The sequence below is a fragment of the Seriola aureovittata genome, chromosome 17 (assembly GCF_021018895.1).
Source record: "Seriola aureovittata isolate HTS-2021-v1 ecotype China chromosome 17, ASM2101889v1, whole genome shotgun sequence".
In the NCBI taxonomy this organism is placed as follows: domain Eukaryota; kingdom Metazoa; phylum Chordata; class Actinopteri; order Carangiformes; family Carangidae; genus Seriola; species Seriola aureovittata.
The window spans coordinates 16812481-16834108 of record NC_079380.1 but is presented as its reverse complement, the minus strand read 5'-3'; the positions used below and the strand labels follow the sequence as shown (position 1 = coordinate 16834108).

General features: G+C 37.7%; 1 long non-coding RNA gene and 5 gene segments (V, D, J or C); 5 read left to right on the top strand and 1 right to left on the bottom strand.

The window, feature by feature from the left end:
* The first annotated feature begins 470 nt into the window (after nucleotides 1-470).
* On the top strand, nucleotides 471-986 carry LOC130185222 (Ig heavy chain V region MC101-like). The segment is given in 2 exon segments: nucleotides 471-576; nucleotides 673-986. Coding segments are annotated over 2 exon segments (357 nt in total).
* Nucleotides 987-1622: 636 nt separating this feature from the next.
* LOC130185226 (immunoglobulin heavy variable 3-7-like) lies at nucleotides 1623-2352 on the top strand. The segment is given in 2 exon segments: nucleotides 1623-1671; nucleotides 1767-2352. Coding segments are annotated over 2 exon segments (360 nt in total).
* Nucleotides 2353-7607: 5255 nt separating this feature from the next.
* LOC130185224 (immunoglobulin heavy variable 1-24-like) lies at nucleotides 7608-8242 on the top strand. The segment is given in 2 exon segments: nucleotides 7608-7658; nucleotides 7745-8242. Coding segments are annotated over 2 exon segments (348 nt in total).
* Nucleotides 8243-9267: 1025 nt separating this feature from the next.
* On the top strand, nucleotides 9268-9713 carry LOC130184748 (immunoglobulin heavy variable 3-30-3-like). The segment is given in 2 exon segments: nucleotides 9268-9316; nucleotides 9406-9713. Coding segments are annotated over 2 exon segments (357 nt in total).
* Nucleotides 9714-15569: 5856 nt separating this feature from the next.
* On the top strand, nucleotides 15570-16122 carry LOC130184747 (Ig heavy chain V region 5A-like). The segment is given in 2 exon segments: nucleotides 15570-15647; nucleotides 15737-16122. Coding segments are annotated over 2 exon segments (429 nt in total).
* Nucleotides 16123-16931: 809 nt separating this feature from the next.
* On the bottom strand, nucleotides 16932-21424 carry LOC130185238 (uncharacterized). Its single transcript, XR_008830113.1, has 4 exons — nucleotides 20082-21424; nucleotides 18616-18638; nucleotides 18359-18397; nucleotides 16932-17212 (listed from the first exon to the last, which is right to left on the bottom strand). It is a non-coding gene; the product is annotated as an uncharacterized LOC130185238 (long non-coding RNA).
* Nucleotides 21425-21628: the final 204 nt, after the last annotated feature.

Genomic DNA, 21628 nt, shown 5'->3' with positions numbered 1-21628 from the left:
TTAACCAGACAAGGGTTGGTTCATCATTTCTACAAGATGTAGAAAGCAGATCTAAAGATGACCAAACACAAGACTGGAGGTTGGGCTGTATTGTTGTTCTCATGTGGCATTGATGGAATTAATCATCTCTTGGAATTTCTTTGGTGCATTTGTAAAACATTACTAAAACTTTGTTAAATACCACTTGATCTATTAAACTAAGACTGTTAAAGCCTGTATTACAGTAACTACCTGCTGGGACTGCTCATGGAAAGTAGCTGGTAGATACTGTAAATATGCTGCAAAGCAATGTTTCTTTTTGCATGAGAGGATTTTCATTTTACATCTTTAATGTAAAACTGTAAACCTCCAACGATCTGCAGGAAACACAAGTCTTCATATATGATTTTTTATTCCCTCACTTTTGTAACAAAAGAGAAATTTAAATATTCAACAATATGCAAATGAAGGTTCCTCATAACAAAGTGAAGTGTGTGTGTGTGTGTCAGTGAGAGGACAGAAGAGCTCACATCACTTCAGCTTCAACATCAACCATGTTCTCTGTGGTTCTGATACAGCTGCTGGCAGCTGGATCCTGTGAGGAGCTTTCAGTGGATTCACACTAATAAACACATTAGAAACACTGAATAGTCAGATGAATGATGGAGATGATGTTGATTTCTGTTTCCACAGGTGTGTACAGTATTGATCTCATCCAGCCAGACTCAGTGGTTGTGCAGCCTGGACAGTCTTTGACCATCACCTGTCAGGTCTCTGGTTATTCTCTGACTGATAACAGCTACGCAACAGGTTGGATCAGACAGCGTGAAGGAAAACTGGAGTGGATTGTTCATCAGTGGGGAGGAGGTACTCTTCGTCAAAACAATGCTCTGAAGAACAAGTTCAGTTACAGCAGAGACACTTCTGCAAGAGCAGTGACTCTAAATGGACAGAATGTGCAGCCTGAAGACACTGCTGTGTATTATTGTGCCAGAGAGTCACAATAACACAAACCATCAGTAGACCTGAACAAAAACCCCTCAGTGCCTGAACACTTGTAACATGAAGCCACCAGAGGAGGAGCCCTCAGACCACTAATGATTTCACACCAGGTCACTGAGAAACCGTCTTTTCATCTCACGTCTCACCGTTAGTGGTCAGTGGTCATTAGTAGTTTCTTTTTTACTACATACAATTCTGTGTCATTATGCTGCAGTTGTGAGCAGAAACACTATCCCTACTTTGTTTTAAATAGATCTCTCTTTTGGTTTATTGTGTCTTGCTTAAACATTTTGGAGATTTGTTCAACACAATTTTGATTTCATGATCTTTTGGACAAAACTAATTAAAAAACAAAAAAAAAGATGACAGAGCTACAGAAAATTCAGCCTTTGAAGATAATTCAAGCTCTGAGTAAATTTCAGTTCAGATTCATATTTGATTAAATAAAATTAATCTGACTGGAATATAAACTTGCTTGTATTTCAACTGTCTCAGGTCAACAGTAGAAACAAATGATATCTAAGTCCACCCTAACTCTCTCCTCCCCGTGAGGAGGAGTCAATGCAAAACTCAGATGTCTTCCACCTCTACTTATCTGACTGCAGAGAGGATGACAGAGAACAGTGGACACACAGTTTAACATGATGGACTATAGGACAGGACTGCTGCTGTTAACTCTCTGCTGGGCAGGTGAAGAGATTCTCTGATCCTGAGTTGAAGTTGTCTTTAAAACTTTGAAATATTTAATCAACTTCCCAGTTATCTATTTTTTTTTTTTGTTACAGGTGTTGATGGTCAGACTCTGACAGAATCTGAACCAGTGGTTAAAAGGCCTGGAGAATCCCACAGACTGACCTGTACAGGCTCTGGATTCACATTCAGTAGCTACTGGATGGCCTGGGTCAGACAGGCTCCTGGAAAAGGACTGGAGTGGATTGCCTTGCATGACACTGGTAGTGGCAAATACTACTCTCAGTCAGTCCAAGGCCGGTTTACCATCTCCAGAGACAACAGCAGACAGCAGCTGTATCTGCAGATGAACAGTCTGAAGACTGAAGATTCTGCTGTTTATTATTGTGCTCGAGACTCACAGTGAGTTGAGTTGGTTCAGCAGCTGTACAAAAACCTACAGTCCTCATCATTACTTAGCTGGTACAGTGAAATGTTAGATTTTCATTTTGACGTTTGTGGTTGTTGTTTTCTAACAAAATCATGAAAACATAGAAACATCAGGGTCAGTTTTACAAAAATAACCATAATGACATATTCATGAAAAAAGACGAGCAACCACAACAATCTGTTGAAGACTGGAACTGTATGTAAATATTCTAGGTAAATTGATATATATATATGAATTGTCTCACATGATTAAAAATACACACACACACACACACACACACACACACACACACACACAAAACAATAAATAAAAACTGGAAAAAGTGACGCACTTGAGACTCACAGTGGCTCATGTTGGTTGAGTAGCTGTACAAAATCCAGCAGACCTGATCCTCACTACACTCATGTCACATTGATAACATCCTTTCTTGAAGGAGTGCAAAAAAATGACAGCATACAGATAGGACAGTGTGCGATCCACCAATGTTTGATTGTGGGTTAAAGATGAGTTTTCCACCAAAAATATTTCTAAACATAGACTGTAGAAATCATATCATTTTATCGGCATCTTGCTTATTCCATACCAGAGCTTCATTAAAATGCCTTCCCAGTGAAGAGAGTAGCTGAACAATAAACATATGTGCGTTTAACTGTTCTCCTCACAGTCTTTTTTCTTTGGAGATTGGAGTGCAGTTTAAACTAGAAAATTCCAGGGAAATTTTGAGTGCCACGGGGGCTACTGCCGGGATGAGTACATGATTTATTTCCAGTGTTCAAAAGTCACCCTGATCATATTCTGGGTTTGAGAAATGTCTTGATATAAAAGACTCTGATATAAAACAATGTCACATCCCTCCATTATGTATTATGTGGGAAATATCTCATATTCTGTGTTGTTTTTTTTAATAAAACAAGAGGCAACATGTCTTCAAACTGGCATTTAAAGGGTTAAAATCCTGAAAACTAATAAACATTTGATAGGTTTGAGCAGAACTGAAGTGGTTTAAGAGATCTATGCAAAAAAAGCAGAAAAAAATATTGATATATGATGATTTTATAGCATTTTCTTTGTGTGTCCTTTTTTGGACGCGAGGAACCCCAGAGGGTACAAAATGTGTTACCAGTCTATAATAGACCTGTAACAGTAACTGACATTAGATTTAAAAAAAGACACTTTCTTGCAGAAATCCATACCTTCAGCTGTAACACAGCCAAAATGATCAGCAAATCAAAAAAGAAAAGTGAAGAAAATGTCCAAAAAAGGACAGAGGGACCCCTGAGGGTTAATAAATCCCATGAACCGCTATTTAAATTACCACTATTATATTTCTTTCTGTGCTAAATTTAATATTACTGGGGAGGAGAGCAACGTGACTAAGTGACAGCGAGAGAGGGCTAGTAGCTTCTCCTCTCCTCTGTCTCAGCGGAGACCGTCACAACTTCATTCACTCTTTTAACAAAACAAAAAAAAAGCAACGAAGGAAGCAGTAAATGGACTTACATATTTAAGACCTAACTAAATGTAATTTAAGACCTAACATGCGGCTAATGTAAAGCTAGCGGAGCTTGGAGAGTTGGTTATCTGGTTGCTAGGCGCACGCACGCACACAGGTCAGGAGCTGCCGTTGCCATGGCAATGTGAAAATCTGCCCAGAATTTGGCTTCTACATGGCTTCAAACAACTGCAAATTATGAGAAAACCGTTACTTCTTTTCATAAACCGAAAAGACCGTGACAGACACTGAAGCCAGAAGTTCCTACAGTCTCTATTTCATTCAGATATTCCTTAAAATGAGTGACTAAGCTCAGTGCGAAGACAGAGAGAGATTCTTTTGAAAAAAAAAGACGATTACATTAGGTGTCAATGAGAGTGAGACAGGTATTGCTGCCGGACTCGGCAACCCCGTTTAAATTTTGTGCAGACCCTGCCTGTCAAAGTTACATTTTATGAATCCCAACAACTATGTCTACATTTTCAGAAAGAATTATTTGTCTCCTTTTTACGGTTTGGCCGCGAGTTCGAGTTAAAAATAAAAATAAAGGTTATTTTTTACTGCTTCACGCACTCTAGCCAACTGACGCTTTCACTCTAACTTTGAAGAAAAAGTGATTTGCACTCCTCCTTTGAGTGCTCACAGTTTGAAAAGTTTACATGTTATGTAAAAACAGTTCCTGTCTTTTTGAGAGAGCAGAAGTTTTCCTCCGTTTTATAGTTTGAATCACATTTCTACGTGCAGGTATGAGAGAGCTGGGTGACTTAGAAAAAAGGTGCAATTTTGTCGAAAAAAGGTGGGTTTCTAAAGAAAATTCCAATGCATTATTTATTCCCAGTTTTTTGGGAATAACTTTGGGAAAAATTGGAATTTTAACAACAAAAGTCATAGCACCCCTTGCGGGATCAAGACGCACGTTTTGATGTATATATTACCGGGGTTTTCTCAAAGCTGCGGGACGAGTTACGCGCCGAAATTTGGCGGAAGAATAATAAACCCGAAACAGAATATTAATAGATGCTCTGCCCCGAGGCACTCCTCTCAGCTATTCTAGCTGCAGAGGAGTGCCTCGGAGCTGAGCACCCGTGGCACTAATTATGAAATACACAGAGTAGTGCAAAGACTGTGAATTAAGAAAAAAGATGGAAGTTTTGAGTAAGTCTATAATGTTGTAATGAGTACTTAGTACTCATGTAATTAGTGCCACGGGTGCTCAGCTCCGAGGCATCTATTAATATTCTGTTTCGGGTTTATTATTCTTCCGCCAAATTTCGGTGCGTAACTCGTCCCGCAGCTTTGAGAAAACCCCGGTAATATATACATCAAAACGTGCGTCTTGATCCCGCAAGGGGTGCTATGACTTTTGGTGTTAAAATTCCAATTTTTCCCAAAGTTATTCCCAAAAATCTGGGAATAAATAATGCATTAGAAATGCATTGGAATTTTCTTTAGAAACCCACCTTTTTTCTACAAAATTGCACCTTTTTTCTGAGTCACCCAGCTCTCTCATACCTGCACGTAGAAATGTGATTCAAACTATAAAACGGAGGAAAACTTCTGCTCTCTCAAAAAGACAGGAACTGTTTTTACATAACATGTAAACTTTTCAAACTGTGAGCACTCAAAGGAGGAGTGCAAATCACTTTTTCTTCAAAGTTAGAGTGAAAGCGTCAGTTGGCTAGAGTGCGTGAAGCAGTAAAAAATAACCTTTATTTTTATTTTTAACTCGAGCTCGCGGCCAAACCGTAATAAGGAGACAAATAATTCTTTCTGAAAATGTAGACATAGTTGTTGGGATTCATAAAATGTAACTTTGACAGGCAGGGTCTGCACAAAATTTAAACGGGGGTGCCGAGTCCGGCAGCAATACCTGTCTCACTCTCATTGACACCTAATGTAATTGTCTTTTTTTTTCAAAAGAATCTCACTCCGTCTTCGCACTGAGTTTACTCACTCATTTTAAGGAATATCTGAATAAAATAGACACTGTAGAAACTTCTGGCTTCAGTGTCTGGCACGGTCTTTTCAGTTTTTGAAAAGAAGTAACGGTTTTCTCATAATTTGCAGTTGTTTGAAGCCATGTAGAAGCCAAATTCTGGGCAGATTTTCACATTGCCATGGCAACGGCAGCTCCTGACCTGTGTGCGTGCGTGCGTGCGTGCACCTAGCAACCAGATAACCAACTCTCCAAGCTCTGCTGGCTTTACATTAGCCGCATATTAGGTCTTAAATTACATTTAGTTAGGTCTTAAATATGTAAGTCCATTTACTGCTTCCTTCGTAGCTTTTTTTTTTGTTTTGTTGAAAGAGTGAATGAAGTTGTGACGGTCTCCGCTGAGACAGAGGAGAGGAGAAGCTACTAGCCCTCTCTCGCTGTCACTTCTAGTCGCGTTGCTCTCCTCCCCAGTAATGTTAAATTTAGCACAGAAAAAAACATAATAGTGGTAATTTAAAAAGCGGTTCATGGGATTTATTAACCCTCAGGGGTCCCTCTGTCCTTTTTTGGACATTTTCTTCACTTTTCTTTTTTGATTTGCTGATCATTTTGGCTGTGTTACAGCTGAAGGTATGGATTTCTGCAAGAAAATGTCTTTTTTGACATATTTTTTAAAATCTAATGTCAGTTACTGTTACAGGTCTATTATACACTGGTAACACATTTTGTATCCTCTGGGGTTCCTCACGTCCAAAAAAGGACACACAAAGAAAATGATATAAAATCATCATATATCAATATTTTTTTCTGCTTTTTTTTGCATACATCTCTTAAACCACTTCAGTTCTGCTCAAACCTACCAAATGTTTATTAACAGAATCAGTGGTTAAAAGGCCTGGAGAATCCCACAGACTGACCTGTACAGCCTCTGGATTCACATTCAGCAGCTACTGGATGCACTGGGTCAGACAGGCTCCTGGAAAATGACTGGAGTGGCTCGCTTATATCAGTAGCACTGGTGGCACCACTTACTACTCTCAGTCAGTCCAAGGCCGGTTTACCATCTCTAGAGACAACAGCAGACAGCAGCTGTATCTGCAGATGAACAGTCTGAAGACTGAAGATTCTGCTGTTTATTATTGTGCTCGAGACTCACAGTGACTGGAGTTGGATGAACAGCTGTACAAAATCCTACAGTCCTGAACTCTATTGTGTTGGTCGATCTTTGATTGATTATTTTCCTTTTAATGAAATTATAGAGAAGAAGATTGATATGAGAATGAATTAAGGCACAAATGACACCAATACTACATACACTTTTAGTTAAGTTACAGTCATAGCTATGTGGATTCTAAGTAGCTCACAACATGAGGGTGAAAAATAATGTTTCCTTTATAAATAACCACTAGAGGGCAGTCAGTGTCAAGTCTCTTTCTCCACTGTCACTATAAGGTGACACTGATCTGCTTTGCTTATTGGTCTGAACTGACTGACACTCAAACCCTTCACTGAACTAAATATATCCTTAACTGTTGGATCAGCAGTGGCTGCAGCTTCAACTATTAAATCAGTTGCACTTCACCATCTCACTGTCTCAAAGAGATTTCAAGATAAACAGCTGGAGGACTGAAGGAGCTGCTGTTCATTCTTGTGTTTGTTAGACTTTGTGATTAAAGCTGAATGAACCAGTGATGCTACAGCGAGACCAACATTCACTTCTTGGATTCACTGAGGAAAAACAGTTTCTTCTTCTTTCACAGTATTCCCGTTTCAGCACCTTACTAAGTGACCAATCAGTTTTTAAATGAAAGTGGGTGAGACTTTACAGACGTTCTTTTCAACTACACATCTGGTGCCTCAGTCTGTTTTTAACTCCCTACCCCTCAGAGTCCAGCACTGCTCTTCTCCTGACTCAACTTTAGTCTTTATGTCTCTTTACCTTTCAGCTCTGTATCTCAAATCAATATATCAGACTGACACAAATGCAAATCCACACACAGATGCAGAGCCCCACCCATTCAACGTGCTCAGTATATATACCCTTCATATCAGCCTTTGTAGCTGCAGACTCAGTCAAGCTACCACCATGACAGTTGTACAAAGTGTCCTCCTATTGGCTCTCATTTCAGGTGAGTGAATCTGTGTCCAGAGGAGGAGGAAAGGAACTTTGGACGTCTGCTAGCTTCCTGTCATCTAAACTCTGTGTCTCTTTCAGCTGCTCGGGGCCAGTCCCTCACCTCCTCAGAGCCAGTGGTCAGCAGACCAGGAGAATCAGTCACTCTGTCCTGTAAAGTGGAAGGAGTTTCGCTCACTTGGCTGCACTGGATTCGTCAGAAACCCGTCAAAGGACTGGAATGGATTGGACGCATTGATGGTGGAACTGGCACAATATTTGCCCAAAGCCTCCAAAGCCAGTTTATCATCACCAAAGACTCTTCCCAAAACTTGGTGTATTTAAAGGTGAAGAGTCTGAAACAAGAAGACTCTGCAGTTTATTATTGTGCTCGAGAGCCACAGTGACACCAGAGAATACAAAGCTGTACAAAAACTGAACAACGCTGATGTTTGGATGAGAAGTACTGAAGCATGTCAGGCTCTGAAAACACATTCCCCAGTGAATGATGGCTGGTTAACAATAAAACACATCATGTCACTGAAATGAGTTTGTGGCAGCAGATCTTTAAATATGACCTGAGACCAAAATATATCTTTCACCCCCAACACTTATAATGAATTTAAATGATGTTACAAACAATGTAGTAGATTATACTTATATGTTTATTCAAGCATGACCAACATACCAACACACACACACACACACACACACACACACACACACACACACACCTTGTCCTGCTTATCCTGATTATTCATCAGCTGCTCACAATTGATCCACTTTATTTCGTGCAGACTTTCCTGACTCTCTTTTCGCATTTGTTGTCTTAGTTGTCTTGCATTCTTGCGTTATCAATCCTCTGATGTTTTCTGTTACATTGATCTGTTAAAATATATATATATTTTTTTTTATGTGAAATGTATGAAAATAGGAGCTGGTACTAAAGCCTGGAGTTGGACAGAGCCTCTGAGAAGACACTGACAGGCTGTGATTATATCTGTTGTGTCGCACATCTCACACATTATAAAGGAGCTTTCAGTGGATTCACACTAATCAACACATTAGAATCAATGAATAGGAGATAATATTGATTTCTGTTTCTACTGGTGTGTACAATATTGGTCTCATCCAATCACATGCTTTTACTCAGTGTAAGATGAGTAAAGTGTAAAATTCACTTTGTAAACTTCAACCAGACGTGACATTTTGCTGAATTTCAACGTTTTTCATGTCAAAAAATTTTACAGCAGTTCGGAGTAGAAACAATTCCTATTTTTTGTGTAAAACTCAGACGTTCATTATTTCAGAGTTGTCTGCAAAAGGCAGCAAAATTTCTACTTTAATGCATCTTCCTTGTTGATTTTTCTCAAGTGCTCTTTTTTAATTTCAATAATGCAACACAAATTTCAACCTCTGAAAACTATTCAAATTCAGAGAGAAGGAGAAAAAACATTTTCAAAAAAACAACTTATTTGACTGGAAGAGAACGATGGTCAAAAATGACCAAGTCCAATCATCTCTCCTCCCTGTGAGGAGGAGTCAGTGCAAAACTCAGATGTCTTCCACCTCTACTTATCTGACTGCAGAGAGGATGACAGAGAACAGTGGACACACAGTTTAACATGATGGACTATAGGACAGGACTGCTGCTTTTAACTCTCTGCTGGGCAGGTGAAGAGTTTGACTGATATTGAGTTGAAATTGTCTTCAAAAGTTTGTCAAGTTATAACAAATGACTGATTGCTTTTTTGACTTGACAGGTGTTGATGGTCAGACTCTGACAGAATCTGAATCAGTTGTTAAAAGGCCTGGAGAATCCCACAGACTGACCTGTACAGGTTCTGGATTCACATTCAGCAGCTACTGGATGCACTGGATCAGACAGGCTCCTGGAAAGGGACTGGAGTGGATTGCTGCTGCTCATGGTAGCAGCAAGTTCTACTCTCAGTCAGTCCAAGGCCGGTTTACCATCTCCAGAGACGACAGCAGACAGCAGCTGTATCTGCAGATGAACAGTCTGAAGACTGAAGATTCTGCTGTTTATTATTGTGCTCGAGACTCACAGTGACTGGAGTTGGTTGAGCAGCTGTACAAAATCCTACAGTCTTCAGTTATCTCACACGATTGATGTCCCTATTTCACGCTTTTCAAGAAAATGATATGATTCGTGTAAAGCCATTCATTAATACGAGTTGTATTTGCTGTTAGTGAAATTATGGAAACTGGCTCCTGAGAAAATGATTATAAATGAACGTTAACCATTAAACACAATTTAGTTGTTGAAATCACTGAGTAAGAAGTAACAGAATAACAAGCAAACAGCTCGTCCCTTCATACATGCATGAACTTTTAGGTAAGTTACAGTAATATCTGTGCAATGTGGAATCTGAACTGTTACAATATGAGGGTGAAATATATTTCCTTTACAAATACACTAGAGGGCAGTCAGTGTCAAGTTTCTATCTCCACTGTCAGTGTAAGGAGACTTTCAGATCTGGTTTTCTCATTGATCTGAACTGACTTACACTCAAACTGTGCACTGAACTTAAGATTTATCATCACATCAAATATAAAACCTTAACTGTTGGATCAGCAGTGGCTGCAGCTTCAACTATTAAATCAGCTGCACTTCACCATCTCACTGTCTCAAAGAGATTTCAAGATAAACAGCTGGAAGACTGAAGGAGCTGCTGTTTGTTCTCATGTTTGTGAGACTTTGGGTTACTCATTCAGGGTTAGGGTGTATCAGACTGACGTGCAATTTGTACTTTATAAATGTTCTTTTCAATCATTCTCATGAATACACACATGTAAAAAACTGGTCAAACACACTGAAACAAGGAGTCAGCAGTCTGATTTTAAGTCTCTGTCTCTCTGGACCATATATTTCAAGTCCACTTTAAACCTTTAGAGGGCAGTTAAATTCTTGTTTTTCTCTCTGCAGTCTTTGTAATGAGACAGTTACAGCAGGTCATTCATCTTAACTAATTCGAAAGTGAAATGTTTTACAAGTTTGTACATGTGACAAAACAAAGTAAAACTGTTTGATGTTGTAAAGTGAATCAAAATGTTTCGCTGGTGATTTGATTCGTGAGTTTTCCCTGCGCTTACGAGTAAGATGTTATTTCCTGCATGGGCTGTCTCAGCTTAGACTCTTCAAGCAAAACAGTGACTCTAAATGGACAGAATGTGCAGCCTGAAGACACTGCTGTGTATTACTGTGCCAGACAGTCACAATAACACAAACCATCAGTAGACCTGAACAAAAACCCCTCAGTGCCTGAACACTTGTAACATGAAGCCACCAGAGGAGGAGCCCTCAGACCACTAATGATTTCACACCAGGTCACTGTTGAAAAGAGAAGCAGTCTTTGAACATATGTACTAATGAAGTAGTCAAATTAATATAAATATCAAAGTATTTTTTTTCACAATGTGTTGGTTTTAAGTCAATATGCATGACTTTAGTGGATAACTACACTTAACAACTACATTGTTTAAAAAAAAAAGAAAAACAAGTAACATTTGATTATGACCTAAATGATAACTGCATTTGTAGTTTCTCTTACAATTTACATAAAGAGCACCGCTAATGAAAATCAAGTTTTTTGTCAACATGTCCAAACGTTTTTTTTATATGATATGAGACATCATTAGCAAAAGCAGTCAGCACCGTGGAACTGCAGTGACTAAACCCAGTCAAACAAACCTTAAATCCACTGACATTGAATAAGAAAGCTAAATTCAATCTAGTTCTCTCCTTCCTGTGAGGAGGAGTCAATGCAAAACTCAGATGTCTTCCACCTCTACTTATCTGACTGCAGAGAGGATGACAGAGAACAGTGGACACACAGTTTAACATGATGGACTATAGGACAGGACTGCTGCTGTTAACTCTCTGCTGGGCAGGTGAAGAGTTTGACTGATATTGAGTTGAATGTGTCTTCTAAAGTTTGTCAAGCTATATCAAATGACTGATTGCTTTTTTGACTTAACAGGTGTTGATGGTCAGACTCTGACAGAATCTGAACCAGTGGTTAAAAGGCCTGGAGAATCCCACAGACTGACCTGTACAGCCTCTGGATTCACATTCAGTGACTACTGGATGCACTGGGTCAGACAGGCTCCTGGAAAAGGACTGGAGTGGGTTTCTATTATCAAATATGACAGTGGTGAAATCTATTACTCTCAGTCAGTCCAAGGCCGGTTTATCATCTCCAGAGACAACAGCAGACAGCAGCTGTATCTGCAGATGAACAGTCTGAAGACTGAAGATTCTGCTGTTTATTATTGTGCTCGACACTCACAGTGAGTTGAGTTGGTTCAGCAGCTGGACAAAATCCCCAGACCCCAAAGATTCACAGTGATGATGTTTATTTTGTCTATATTGTTGTAGTTTTTTGATGAACACCTTTCACCCTCACATTATAAAAACAATCAAGTTAAATTAAAACCTAGATAGATAGATAGATAGATAGATAGATAGATAGATAGATAGATAGATAGATAGATAGATAGATAGATAGATAGATAGATAGATAGATAGATAAATAGATAGATACTTTATTTATCCCCTAAGGGAAATTTATGAACCTGGCTCTAATGAAAGACCATCATTAGGTAACAGCCTTTAAAACATTGATGAAAAAAAATTGGATGATCAAATAATGAACTTTGCTTCTTGTAAAGACAGCTGAGGACAAGAGTTCTCTCTTTGCTAAAATCATTGTTAAATAAATGACATACTGCAAAATTTCAGCAACATTAATAACTATATATTAAAAAAAAAGTAACTTACATGATGTGAATATTAAATATTGCACTTAGTATTAAAAAAACAATAGAGGACATTTAATCCAATTTTCTCTATGTATAATTTTAAGGAGATGTTCATATTTGTTTTTCTCAGTCCATTTCAGTTTTAGTTTCAGTTGACTAAAACCATAGACATTTTATTTTTGATTTAACACACTTGACAATTTAATCAGCAAAAGAGAAATCGATGAAAATGTGAACATTTAAGATTATTTTTACTTTGATCAAACTTGAGAAACAAAAGTTTCCTAATAACATTTCATCCAGTTGATCTCAGGCTGAAAGAACAAATGTCAGGTTTCATCATAATCTTTATATTTGTTCTTTGCAGCTGTTGCGCAGCGAAAGGTCTCGTTTCTTAACACTAACACAAATACACACTCACTTTGTCTTTCTGCAGGAGTAGGAAGAATAACTGGGTGCAGGAAGAGAAAGGCGAAGCCATTTCTTGACAAGAAGCAGATTTGATACAAGATTATTTGAAAAAATAAAAACAAAAAGATCTTAAATAATTGTCTCTTCTTTTTTTAAAATAAATAAATATAAAGAAAATAATTTTATTCAAAATTCAAATAAAAATTTTATTCATTAACAATACTCTGTGTAGATTTAGTAGTGTAAAAGAAACTCACACCATGAATTACATTAATTAAAAAAGTAAAACATCTGATCAGAGAGAGAGAGAGACCTTCGCTGGATCATAAAAAAGTGATCTGTGCACAATTCAAATTATAATCAAAACGTTCAGTATATTCTTTTTGTGACATGACAAATATTAATGATCAGTAGAATGATGTAGATTATTGAGACCATCTGCTGATCATAATGAGAAAAAGTTAATTGTATTTTAAATCATTTCTAAAATACAGTGGTTGATAATGCTTAAAACATTTTCTGCAAATGAAACTAAACCCAGTCAAACAAACTTTAAATCCACTGACATTGAATAAAAAAGCCAAATTCAATCTAGTTCTCTCCTCCCTGTGAGGAAATGCAAAACTCAGATGTCTTCCACCTCTACTTATGTGACGGCAGAGAGGATGACAGAGAACAGTGGACACACAGTTTAACATGATGGACTATAGGACAGGACTGCTGCTTTTAACTCTCTGCTGGGCAGGTGAAGAGTTTCACTGATCTTAGTCTGATATTATTTGTTCTATCAACATATTACATGACATGCATTTCATCTTGACAGGTGTTGATGGTCAGACTCTGACAGAATCTGAACCAGCGGTTAAAAGACCTGGAGAATCCCACAGACTGACCTGTTCAGCCTCTGGATTCACATTCAGTAGCCACTGGATGGCCTGGGTCAGACAGGCTCCTGGAAAAGGACTGGAGTGGATTTCATTTATTAGCAGTGGTAGTGGCACTAGCAAATACTACTCTCAGTCAGTCCAAGGCCGGTTTACCATCTCCAGAGACAACAGCAGACAGCAGCTGTATCTGCAGATGAACAGTCTGAAGACTGAAGATTCTGCTGTTTATTATTGTGCTCGAGAGCCACAGTGACTGAAGTTTGTTGTTCTGCTGTACAAAAACCTAACATATTATTTGAGGTATCAAAGACTGAAAGACGAAAGAGCTGGATTTTAATTTTGACTTTTTTTGTTTTTGTTTTTAATAAAATCACGAAAACTGCCACGATGAAAAATACAAAAACAACAATTATGACACATTCAGGAAAAAAGACAAGGAACCACAACAATCTGCTGAAGCCGCTGGTAGTTATCAATAAAACTTGGGCAATATTTACATATTTAAGGCACATTTATATCTATAGATCATCTCACCTAATTGTATGCACACACACACACACACACACACACACACACACACACACAACACACACACACACACACACACACACACACACACACACACACACACACACTAGAATATTATCAATTACAGTATGAGTTTATTTAAAGTTGACTGTGTATTGCAGGTCCACTTTAAACCTTTAGAGCGCAGTAAAAGCTTGTTTTTCTCTGTAATGGCACAGTGACAGTAGCTCGTCTCATTCTTCTTAACTAACTGATCTTTGATCCTGAAAGAGATAAAAAAAAAAAAATTAAAAAAATAACCTAATTTTACATGTTTTCATATTTTGTAAAGTTGTAAAATAACTTGAAAACTTATTGGAGTTAACAAGTGACAAGTGAATAAAAATATTAGACTGGTGATCTGATTTGGACAGTTTCCACTGTTTCCACTCTCAGAAATGATCAACCGAATGAATTAAACAACAGACTAGAGTTGGTTTATCATGTCTACAAGATGTAGGAAGTAGATCTAAATATGACTAACCAGAAGACTGAAGGTTCAGATGTTCATTGTTTTCATGTGATGAAATGGTCACTGGTGATTTTCTACAACAAAGACACTTTTCTTTTTGTTTGAGAGGATTTTTATTCTTTTTCTTTAAATGTAAAACTGCAAAAAAACAACTTTCTGCAGGAAATAAGTCTTCATACTGTTTATAGGCTTTTGTTGATTCTATCTAAATATTCAATAATATACAAGTACTATAAAAAGTTTCTTCTCAGGAGCTGAAGTGTGTGTCTGCTGTGTGGCATAATAGCATTGTAAATACAGTATATTGCTCTTCGTACTTTAAAAAACCTTGAGGGAAGTTAATGCCAATTTTCCCTTTGCTCTGTAAATTTAAGGAGATATTCATATGTCATTTTTCATTCCAGGTTAGTTTTAACCATGTTTAGACAACATCATCCTTTTTATTCTGAGGCAAGTTTTGAAAAAGACTCTGGAAAGAATAGACTGGGGATGTACAGAGTTTCCAATCAAGCCATTTAATGTATATTCATGTGAAGGATATTATTTATTTTAATAATAATTAAACAGAAAAACAGAATTAAAATCATTATGAAACTCAGTTCAGTTTAAATTTTAGATTAACAAATCTGTCGGATCGTTCAATGAAAACATGTCGAAAAGTCAAAAAGTTTCCTGTGATTAGCTCCAAACTGACGTTGGTCACATGACGTCATGTGACCATCATCTGCAGGTCTCTATGCAAATTCAGTAATCTTCCATGTGATACAGTTATAAAGACATGAGACTGTCAGTGGAAGTTAAAGAGGATCAGAAGCTCACATCTCTTCAGTTTCACCATAAACCATGTTTCCTGTAGCTCTGCTGCTGCTGTTGGCAGCTGGATCCTGTGAGTCTCTCTGGATTTGTCATAGTCAACATTTCTTCTCTTGCTGGATAACATGATCATTTTTCATGAAACATTTTCTTTTTTAACAGGTGTGAATTGTCAACAGTTGACACAGCCAGCCTCTGTGACTGTGCAGCCAGGTCAACGTCTCACCATCACCTGTCAGGTCTCTTATTCTCTTAGCAGCTATCGCACAGCTTGGATCAGACAGCCTGCAGGGAAAGCACTGGAGTGGATTGGAAGTGCACATGTTGGATACACCACATACTACAAAGATTCACTAAAGAACAAGTTCAGTATCGACTTAGACTCTTCCAGCAACACAGTGACTCTAAATGGACAGAATGTGCAGCCTGAAGACACAGCTGTGTATTACTGTCCCACTGAGCAAAAAGTGGTCCAAAACACGTCAAAAAGACGTGATATCCGAACATCCAGAAGACGTTCTCAGAGGAGCCAGAATGAAAGTTTTTAATACGTCTTTCCCGGACGTTGTAAAGATGTCTTTTCTAGACGTTTTAAAGATGTCTTTTCTAGACGTTGTATAGATGTCATAAAAGTACGTGTTAAAGACGTGATATCCGAACATCCAGAAGACGTCCTCAGAGGAGCCAGAATGAAAGTTTTTAATACGTCTTTTCCGGACGTTTTAAAGATGTCTTTTCTGGACGTTTTATAGATGTCATAAAAGTACGTGTTAAAGACACAATTATTGGACATCCAGAAAACAATATCCATGAGGGCAATATAGGCCACATCTTTTCAGGACATTAAACGTTAAAAATTCAAACTTGGTTACTAATGAGAACAGCTTATAAAAGTAGTACCCTTCACTGACATGAATGAAATGCACACACTACAATTAACCACTACTGTCCTGTACTGATTAGATGAGTGATGACCAGAGTTGCTAATCAGATATTAAAAAATGGATAAACGTTAAAGATAATTAGTATAAAGTTCCACTGTCCTCAAATTGACACAAACATAAAAAGTGAAGAATGCATGTTTGAGCAGAAATAGACAACTTGGATCTGTGTGTGACAGTGAGTGAGTGAGCATTCATTCTTATATGATATGATATAGTATCACTTTCTGTTTGATCATCAATGACTCAACAGTTGTCGACACACAGTATCCATATTTGTCTACAACACATAAAAGTATTGGACTTCATTAATTATCGAAGTGAACATCTAATACATCTAATAGTTACAACCTCCCCACTGGGGTGAGCTGTAACACTGCTGGGGATAGATGTAAGGATGACAGGTAATTAGCCGATTTAAGATTCACACTATCCAATTTTATTCAAGAACTTTGATGAAAAGCCACGAACACATTTAAAATACATTGTACAACAGTGAACATTGAATAAAACGAAACTAACAAAACTATAAATATATAAAAGTATTTAAAATTAGAAAAGAGTAAAAATTCAGTTGCTAACAAGACCTAATTGTAACCTCCTCCTCCAACTCGTCCCGGGGCATGCTTCAAGTGATCTGCAGCTGCAGATCTGATTTGCGCCTCCGTCGCAGCAGAATCCCATTGCATAACAGCAGCTAAAATAAAAAAGAATAATATCAAAAAACAAACAACAAAAAAATCATGTGAATACATCCTCAGAGGAGCCAAATTGAAAGCCTGTGTCAATACATAATGATGCTACTGTTCAGAGGCCCGTGTCAGAAAGCAGGTTTATAGTGAAAACTCTGAGTCTGTTAACCCTAAATGAGGGAAACTGGGCTTTCCATTTCAGAAAGGGAGGAAAATCACACCTGAGAAACTGAAGTAAGTTAACCTCTGAGTATGACTATGGTAACTGAATCTATGAACCTAACCTTGTCAGGAGCAGGTTTCTTCAATGAACCTTGAGTTTCTCTCCGTCTCCGTATTTTGTAAATGGCTAAAATAAATTAGATTTTTAACATTTATATTAAAACTTTTTTTTATATCTAAATTTCTGTATGAACAACCATTTCCATCAACTATTACTCATGTGGCACATTGTGTTAGCTAATCCAAGTTTGTACTGTCCTGATGCACAAATAACAAGACAAGTACATCAAGAGTCTCTAGTTTAAGAAGCACATGCTTCATGGGTCCTCCATTTGCAGCTTCATTAATTGACCCTTTGCTAAGCACCTCCCTTAAAAAACTAAGACGTCTCGATATTAATAGTAAGTTACTTATGTTTAAACTTTAAGTCGAGTCACTGTGTTGTAGGCTACTTGAGCACAAGAAATATAAATTAATTGCTAGGCAGAGACACGTTCTGACATAATGATATCTTTTAGCATTTTGTGATCGAACGCCCTATACCTGACTATCCCAGTCCTGTGACTGCTCTCCCTTCGTAAATGTATGTTTGTGGAGTTTGGATCACACAGCAGACATTTGTCAAATGCAGCGCAACTGAAATGATGGTGGAGGACTGCTTTACATATCATTATGGTTAAGAAAATGTGGTCCGTGGGGTGTGAAGTCTCTGTTGCTGATAAAGTGCATGGCTCCATTTAGTCACATTTTGCAACCATTTTACTGTAACAGTTACTGTATCCACAAGGTATGCGCTGCCCTTCTTTCACTCAACAAGAGAAGGGGGATTGAGACGGTGCCTGAACGCGGGTGGGACTCAGTCAGTCATGATCAACAATGCTAGTTATCTGCATGCTGATTTTATATATACGATGAATGGCTATACTTACATGCAGTGGACCTCTCCCTGCTGTATGACTTAGATGAACCTGAAAAGTCAACACCAGAATATTCAGTCAGTCACGATCAACAATGCTAGTTATCTGCATGTTGATTTAATTCTGTGGGGAAACAGTGTAGGTAGCTTGTATATTTTCTCATTTTAAAAGAAAATCACAACAATTTAATTCAAGCAATATAGAGAAACTCTTCCACAAAGCTGAATGATAAACAAAATGTCAAGGACATGTCTTAATAGTGAACTTACCTGGTTGGCAGCTCTTCTTTTCTCTATGAAGATAGAAAAAACAAATTTATCAAGTGTATTAAGATGTCAGAAAAACATTTTGCATTAAAATGAATTGTTACATTCTACAATGGCGATGTTAAGTACAACAAATTAGACTAATAGCTACATGATGATACAAGAAAATAAAGTGAAACTGCAGACTGATCACATACAAAACTATATTAAAGGACCAGCCAGACAACTGAAAATACTGAATTATTCAAAATATTCTCTACAGAATAACCATGGTGGGGTTGATGACCATCTGTCAACTGTGCATTACCTCTGTAGGACACATAAGTCTAATTAAACGAGGGCATTAAAAGAACACAACAGTAGTTAGACATTGCAGCAGCTAATACTAGCTGAGGACTGTGGTAAACTGTGCACTCTAAAGCTTTCACACGAATTGTATTTTGTATTTCTTAGACGTGTCATCCTCAACAACTAAGTATTTCAAAATAGACAGCAGCGTGAGTTGTCTGTGTTGAGTCTCGAGAAGTTTAAGCTTTGAGACAGCTGGCTGTCACGGAAATTGAGGACAGGGGAGTTTGGAGTGGGCATGTCAGATCAGTAGAATTAAAACCACCATAATTTACAAAAAGATCACACCATCTGATAATTTAAAGATTATATGAAGATTTATATTATGACATCTAACATGACAATTTTAAGATTTCCAACTAAACACAAAGTTACTGTCTTATTTATGATAGGAATACTTCTTTCGACCTCATCTTCCTCAGGTAAAGAAGTTACAGCTCGACATTCTCTACTTAAAAGATAATGTTCCCAGTCCGTCTCAATGAGTCATTACGAAATATTATATACTCTTACTGTCCCTTAGGCTAGCCCCTGCACATTCAGCTTGTCCAGTTCACACGGCCCATTCTAGCCAGCATAGGCTGGCTCTCACTAACTGTCACTCGCACACACAGCCTCTGGCCTTAAATATATGTAGAAAATCATATGAAAAACTATATTATTTTTCGTACTAAAACAAATTAAATTATTCATAAAGGGAAAAGTCTGATATGAAGCCTACCGCACTCCCATTTAAAACAGATAACATTAGCTTTTGTGCATCCAAAAAAAGCAGATTTTGAATTTAGGAATAAACAGCAATATAACGTTTTTAACCTGGATGCATAAAATAATAAGAGAGTTAGGAAGCACATTTCCTCTAACTGCAAAACTACCTGATCTGTAAATGTTGCCTGTAGTCACAACCAAGTTAACCTAACGGCCCAAGTGGCGCTAACATTATGCTAACGTTATACGAAGCGGTTTGCTAGCAGGCGCCAAAAAAAAAAAAAAAATTCTAGCAAACGTTGTTTTCCAAGTCGTATACAAAATGAGACTTGATAAATTGCCTAACAATGTCGTGTGTGTTTTACAAAGACTTTCGTTTTAGGGTTTTATGGAAGTTTAGTTTAATTTCTTACCTTACGATCTGCACGAGCCGAGTAACTGCCAAGTCCACTGTGTGATTGTACAATTCCTTGCAGACTTCATATCCATCCGTGCGACAGCACTATAGAAAACTTTCCTGGCAAGTTGGCTCGATTAAAAAAGCAATGTCATTTCATAAAAGGTTGAAGTAGTCGTTAAAGGCAATGTTAACCACTACGAGTCCCAATTAAATTATTAATCACCACTATAAAAGTAGAACTACTTTCACAGCGGAAGGATATCAGTCTGGTAACAAGAACGTCATTGGTTAATTCAACCGAACTTTATTAATACCGTACGACCTTACAGCCAAAAATGTTTTAAATACCAAACCACAGAGACAGTTGTTAAATAAAAAATATTCTATATTCTATAAAAAATGACAAATTATTATTAACAAACGGGGAATATGTGGATAAATAGATTAATTCAAGTTATTGATGTTAGGATGGCTGCCGGTACTGCATACGGAAAACGTTTTTTTTTTTTAATCTCTGAATCCGGAGGCAAAACCTGCCCAAATCAGGAATAACTCCTCAACCATATGGCCTATATTCATTATTCTGGTCACTTTTGAAAGAAGCTAACATGAATCCATGGTATTTAAACCATTTCTATAGATTCAAGATGCAACGAAGGAATTTTTTATCCTTGCCTTGTAAAAATGCACTATAACAATAAAGCACTATAACCATTAACCAAGTTCCAGTAGCCAATTTTTCTGCTGAATTTGTTTTCCAACTCCTATACAACAATTGTAACTGTAAACCTGATGGAAATACACCAAAATGCAACATTTATGATGAAAATATATATATTTTCCCAGGTACTCAGGTTTTGGCTTAGCCTCTGTGATTTTGAATTCAAACTACTATTTATTTGCATGGCAACAAGTTGCAAGTAACATAAACCTCCAAAAATCATTGAAGTATTACTAAAAACAATGAATATTGCTGAGTATTGGTTAATTTTTAAGAAGTCTATGCTGTACAGGCAGATCAATGGAGAACAGCCATTGAAACCTCACTCTTCATGACAAAAAAACAGCTCTAAGGGGCCTGCCTTGCCTCACTCAATGTAATTTATTAACTAATTCAGGCTGTCATATAGACTTCCAGATTGTGGCCTATCGGAATGTCTCATTTACACTAGTTCTGGTTGTCTGTAGCCGTCCAAAATTGGGCCAGGATGGACGACTTTACTCAGTGTCATTTATCAACTAAATCAGGCTGTCAAATAGACGTCCAGATTGTGGTCGGTCAGAACGTCTCATTTCAACTAGTTCTGTCTGTAAGTAGACGTCCAAAATCGGGCCAGGCTGGACTACTTCACTCAATGTCATTTATCGACTAGTTCTGGCTGTCATATAAACGTCCAGATTGTGGCCTGTCAGAACATCTCATTTCAACTAGTTCTGTCTGTAAATAGACGTCCAAAATTGGGCCAGGCTGGACTACGTCACTCAATGTCATTAATTGACTAGTTCTGGCTGTCATATAAACGTCCAGATTGTGGCCTGTCAGAACATCTCATTTCAACT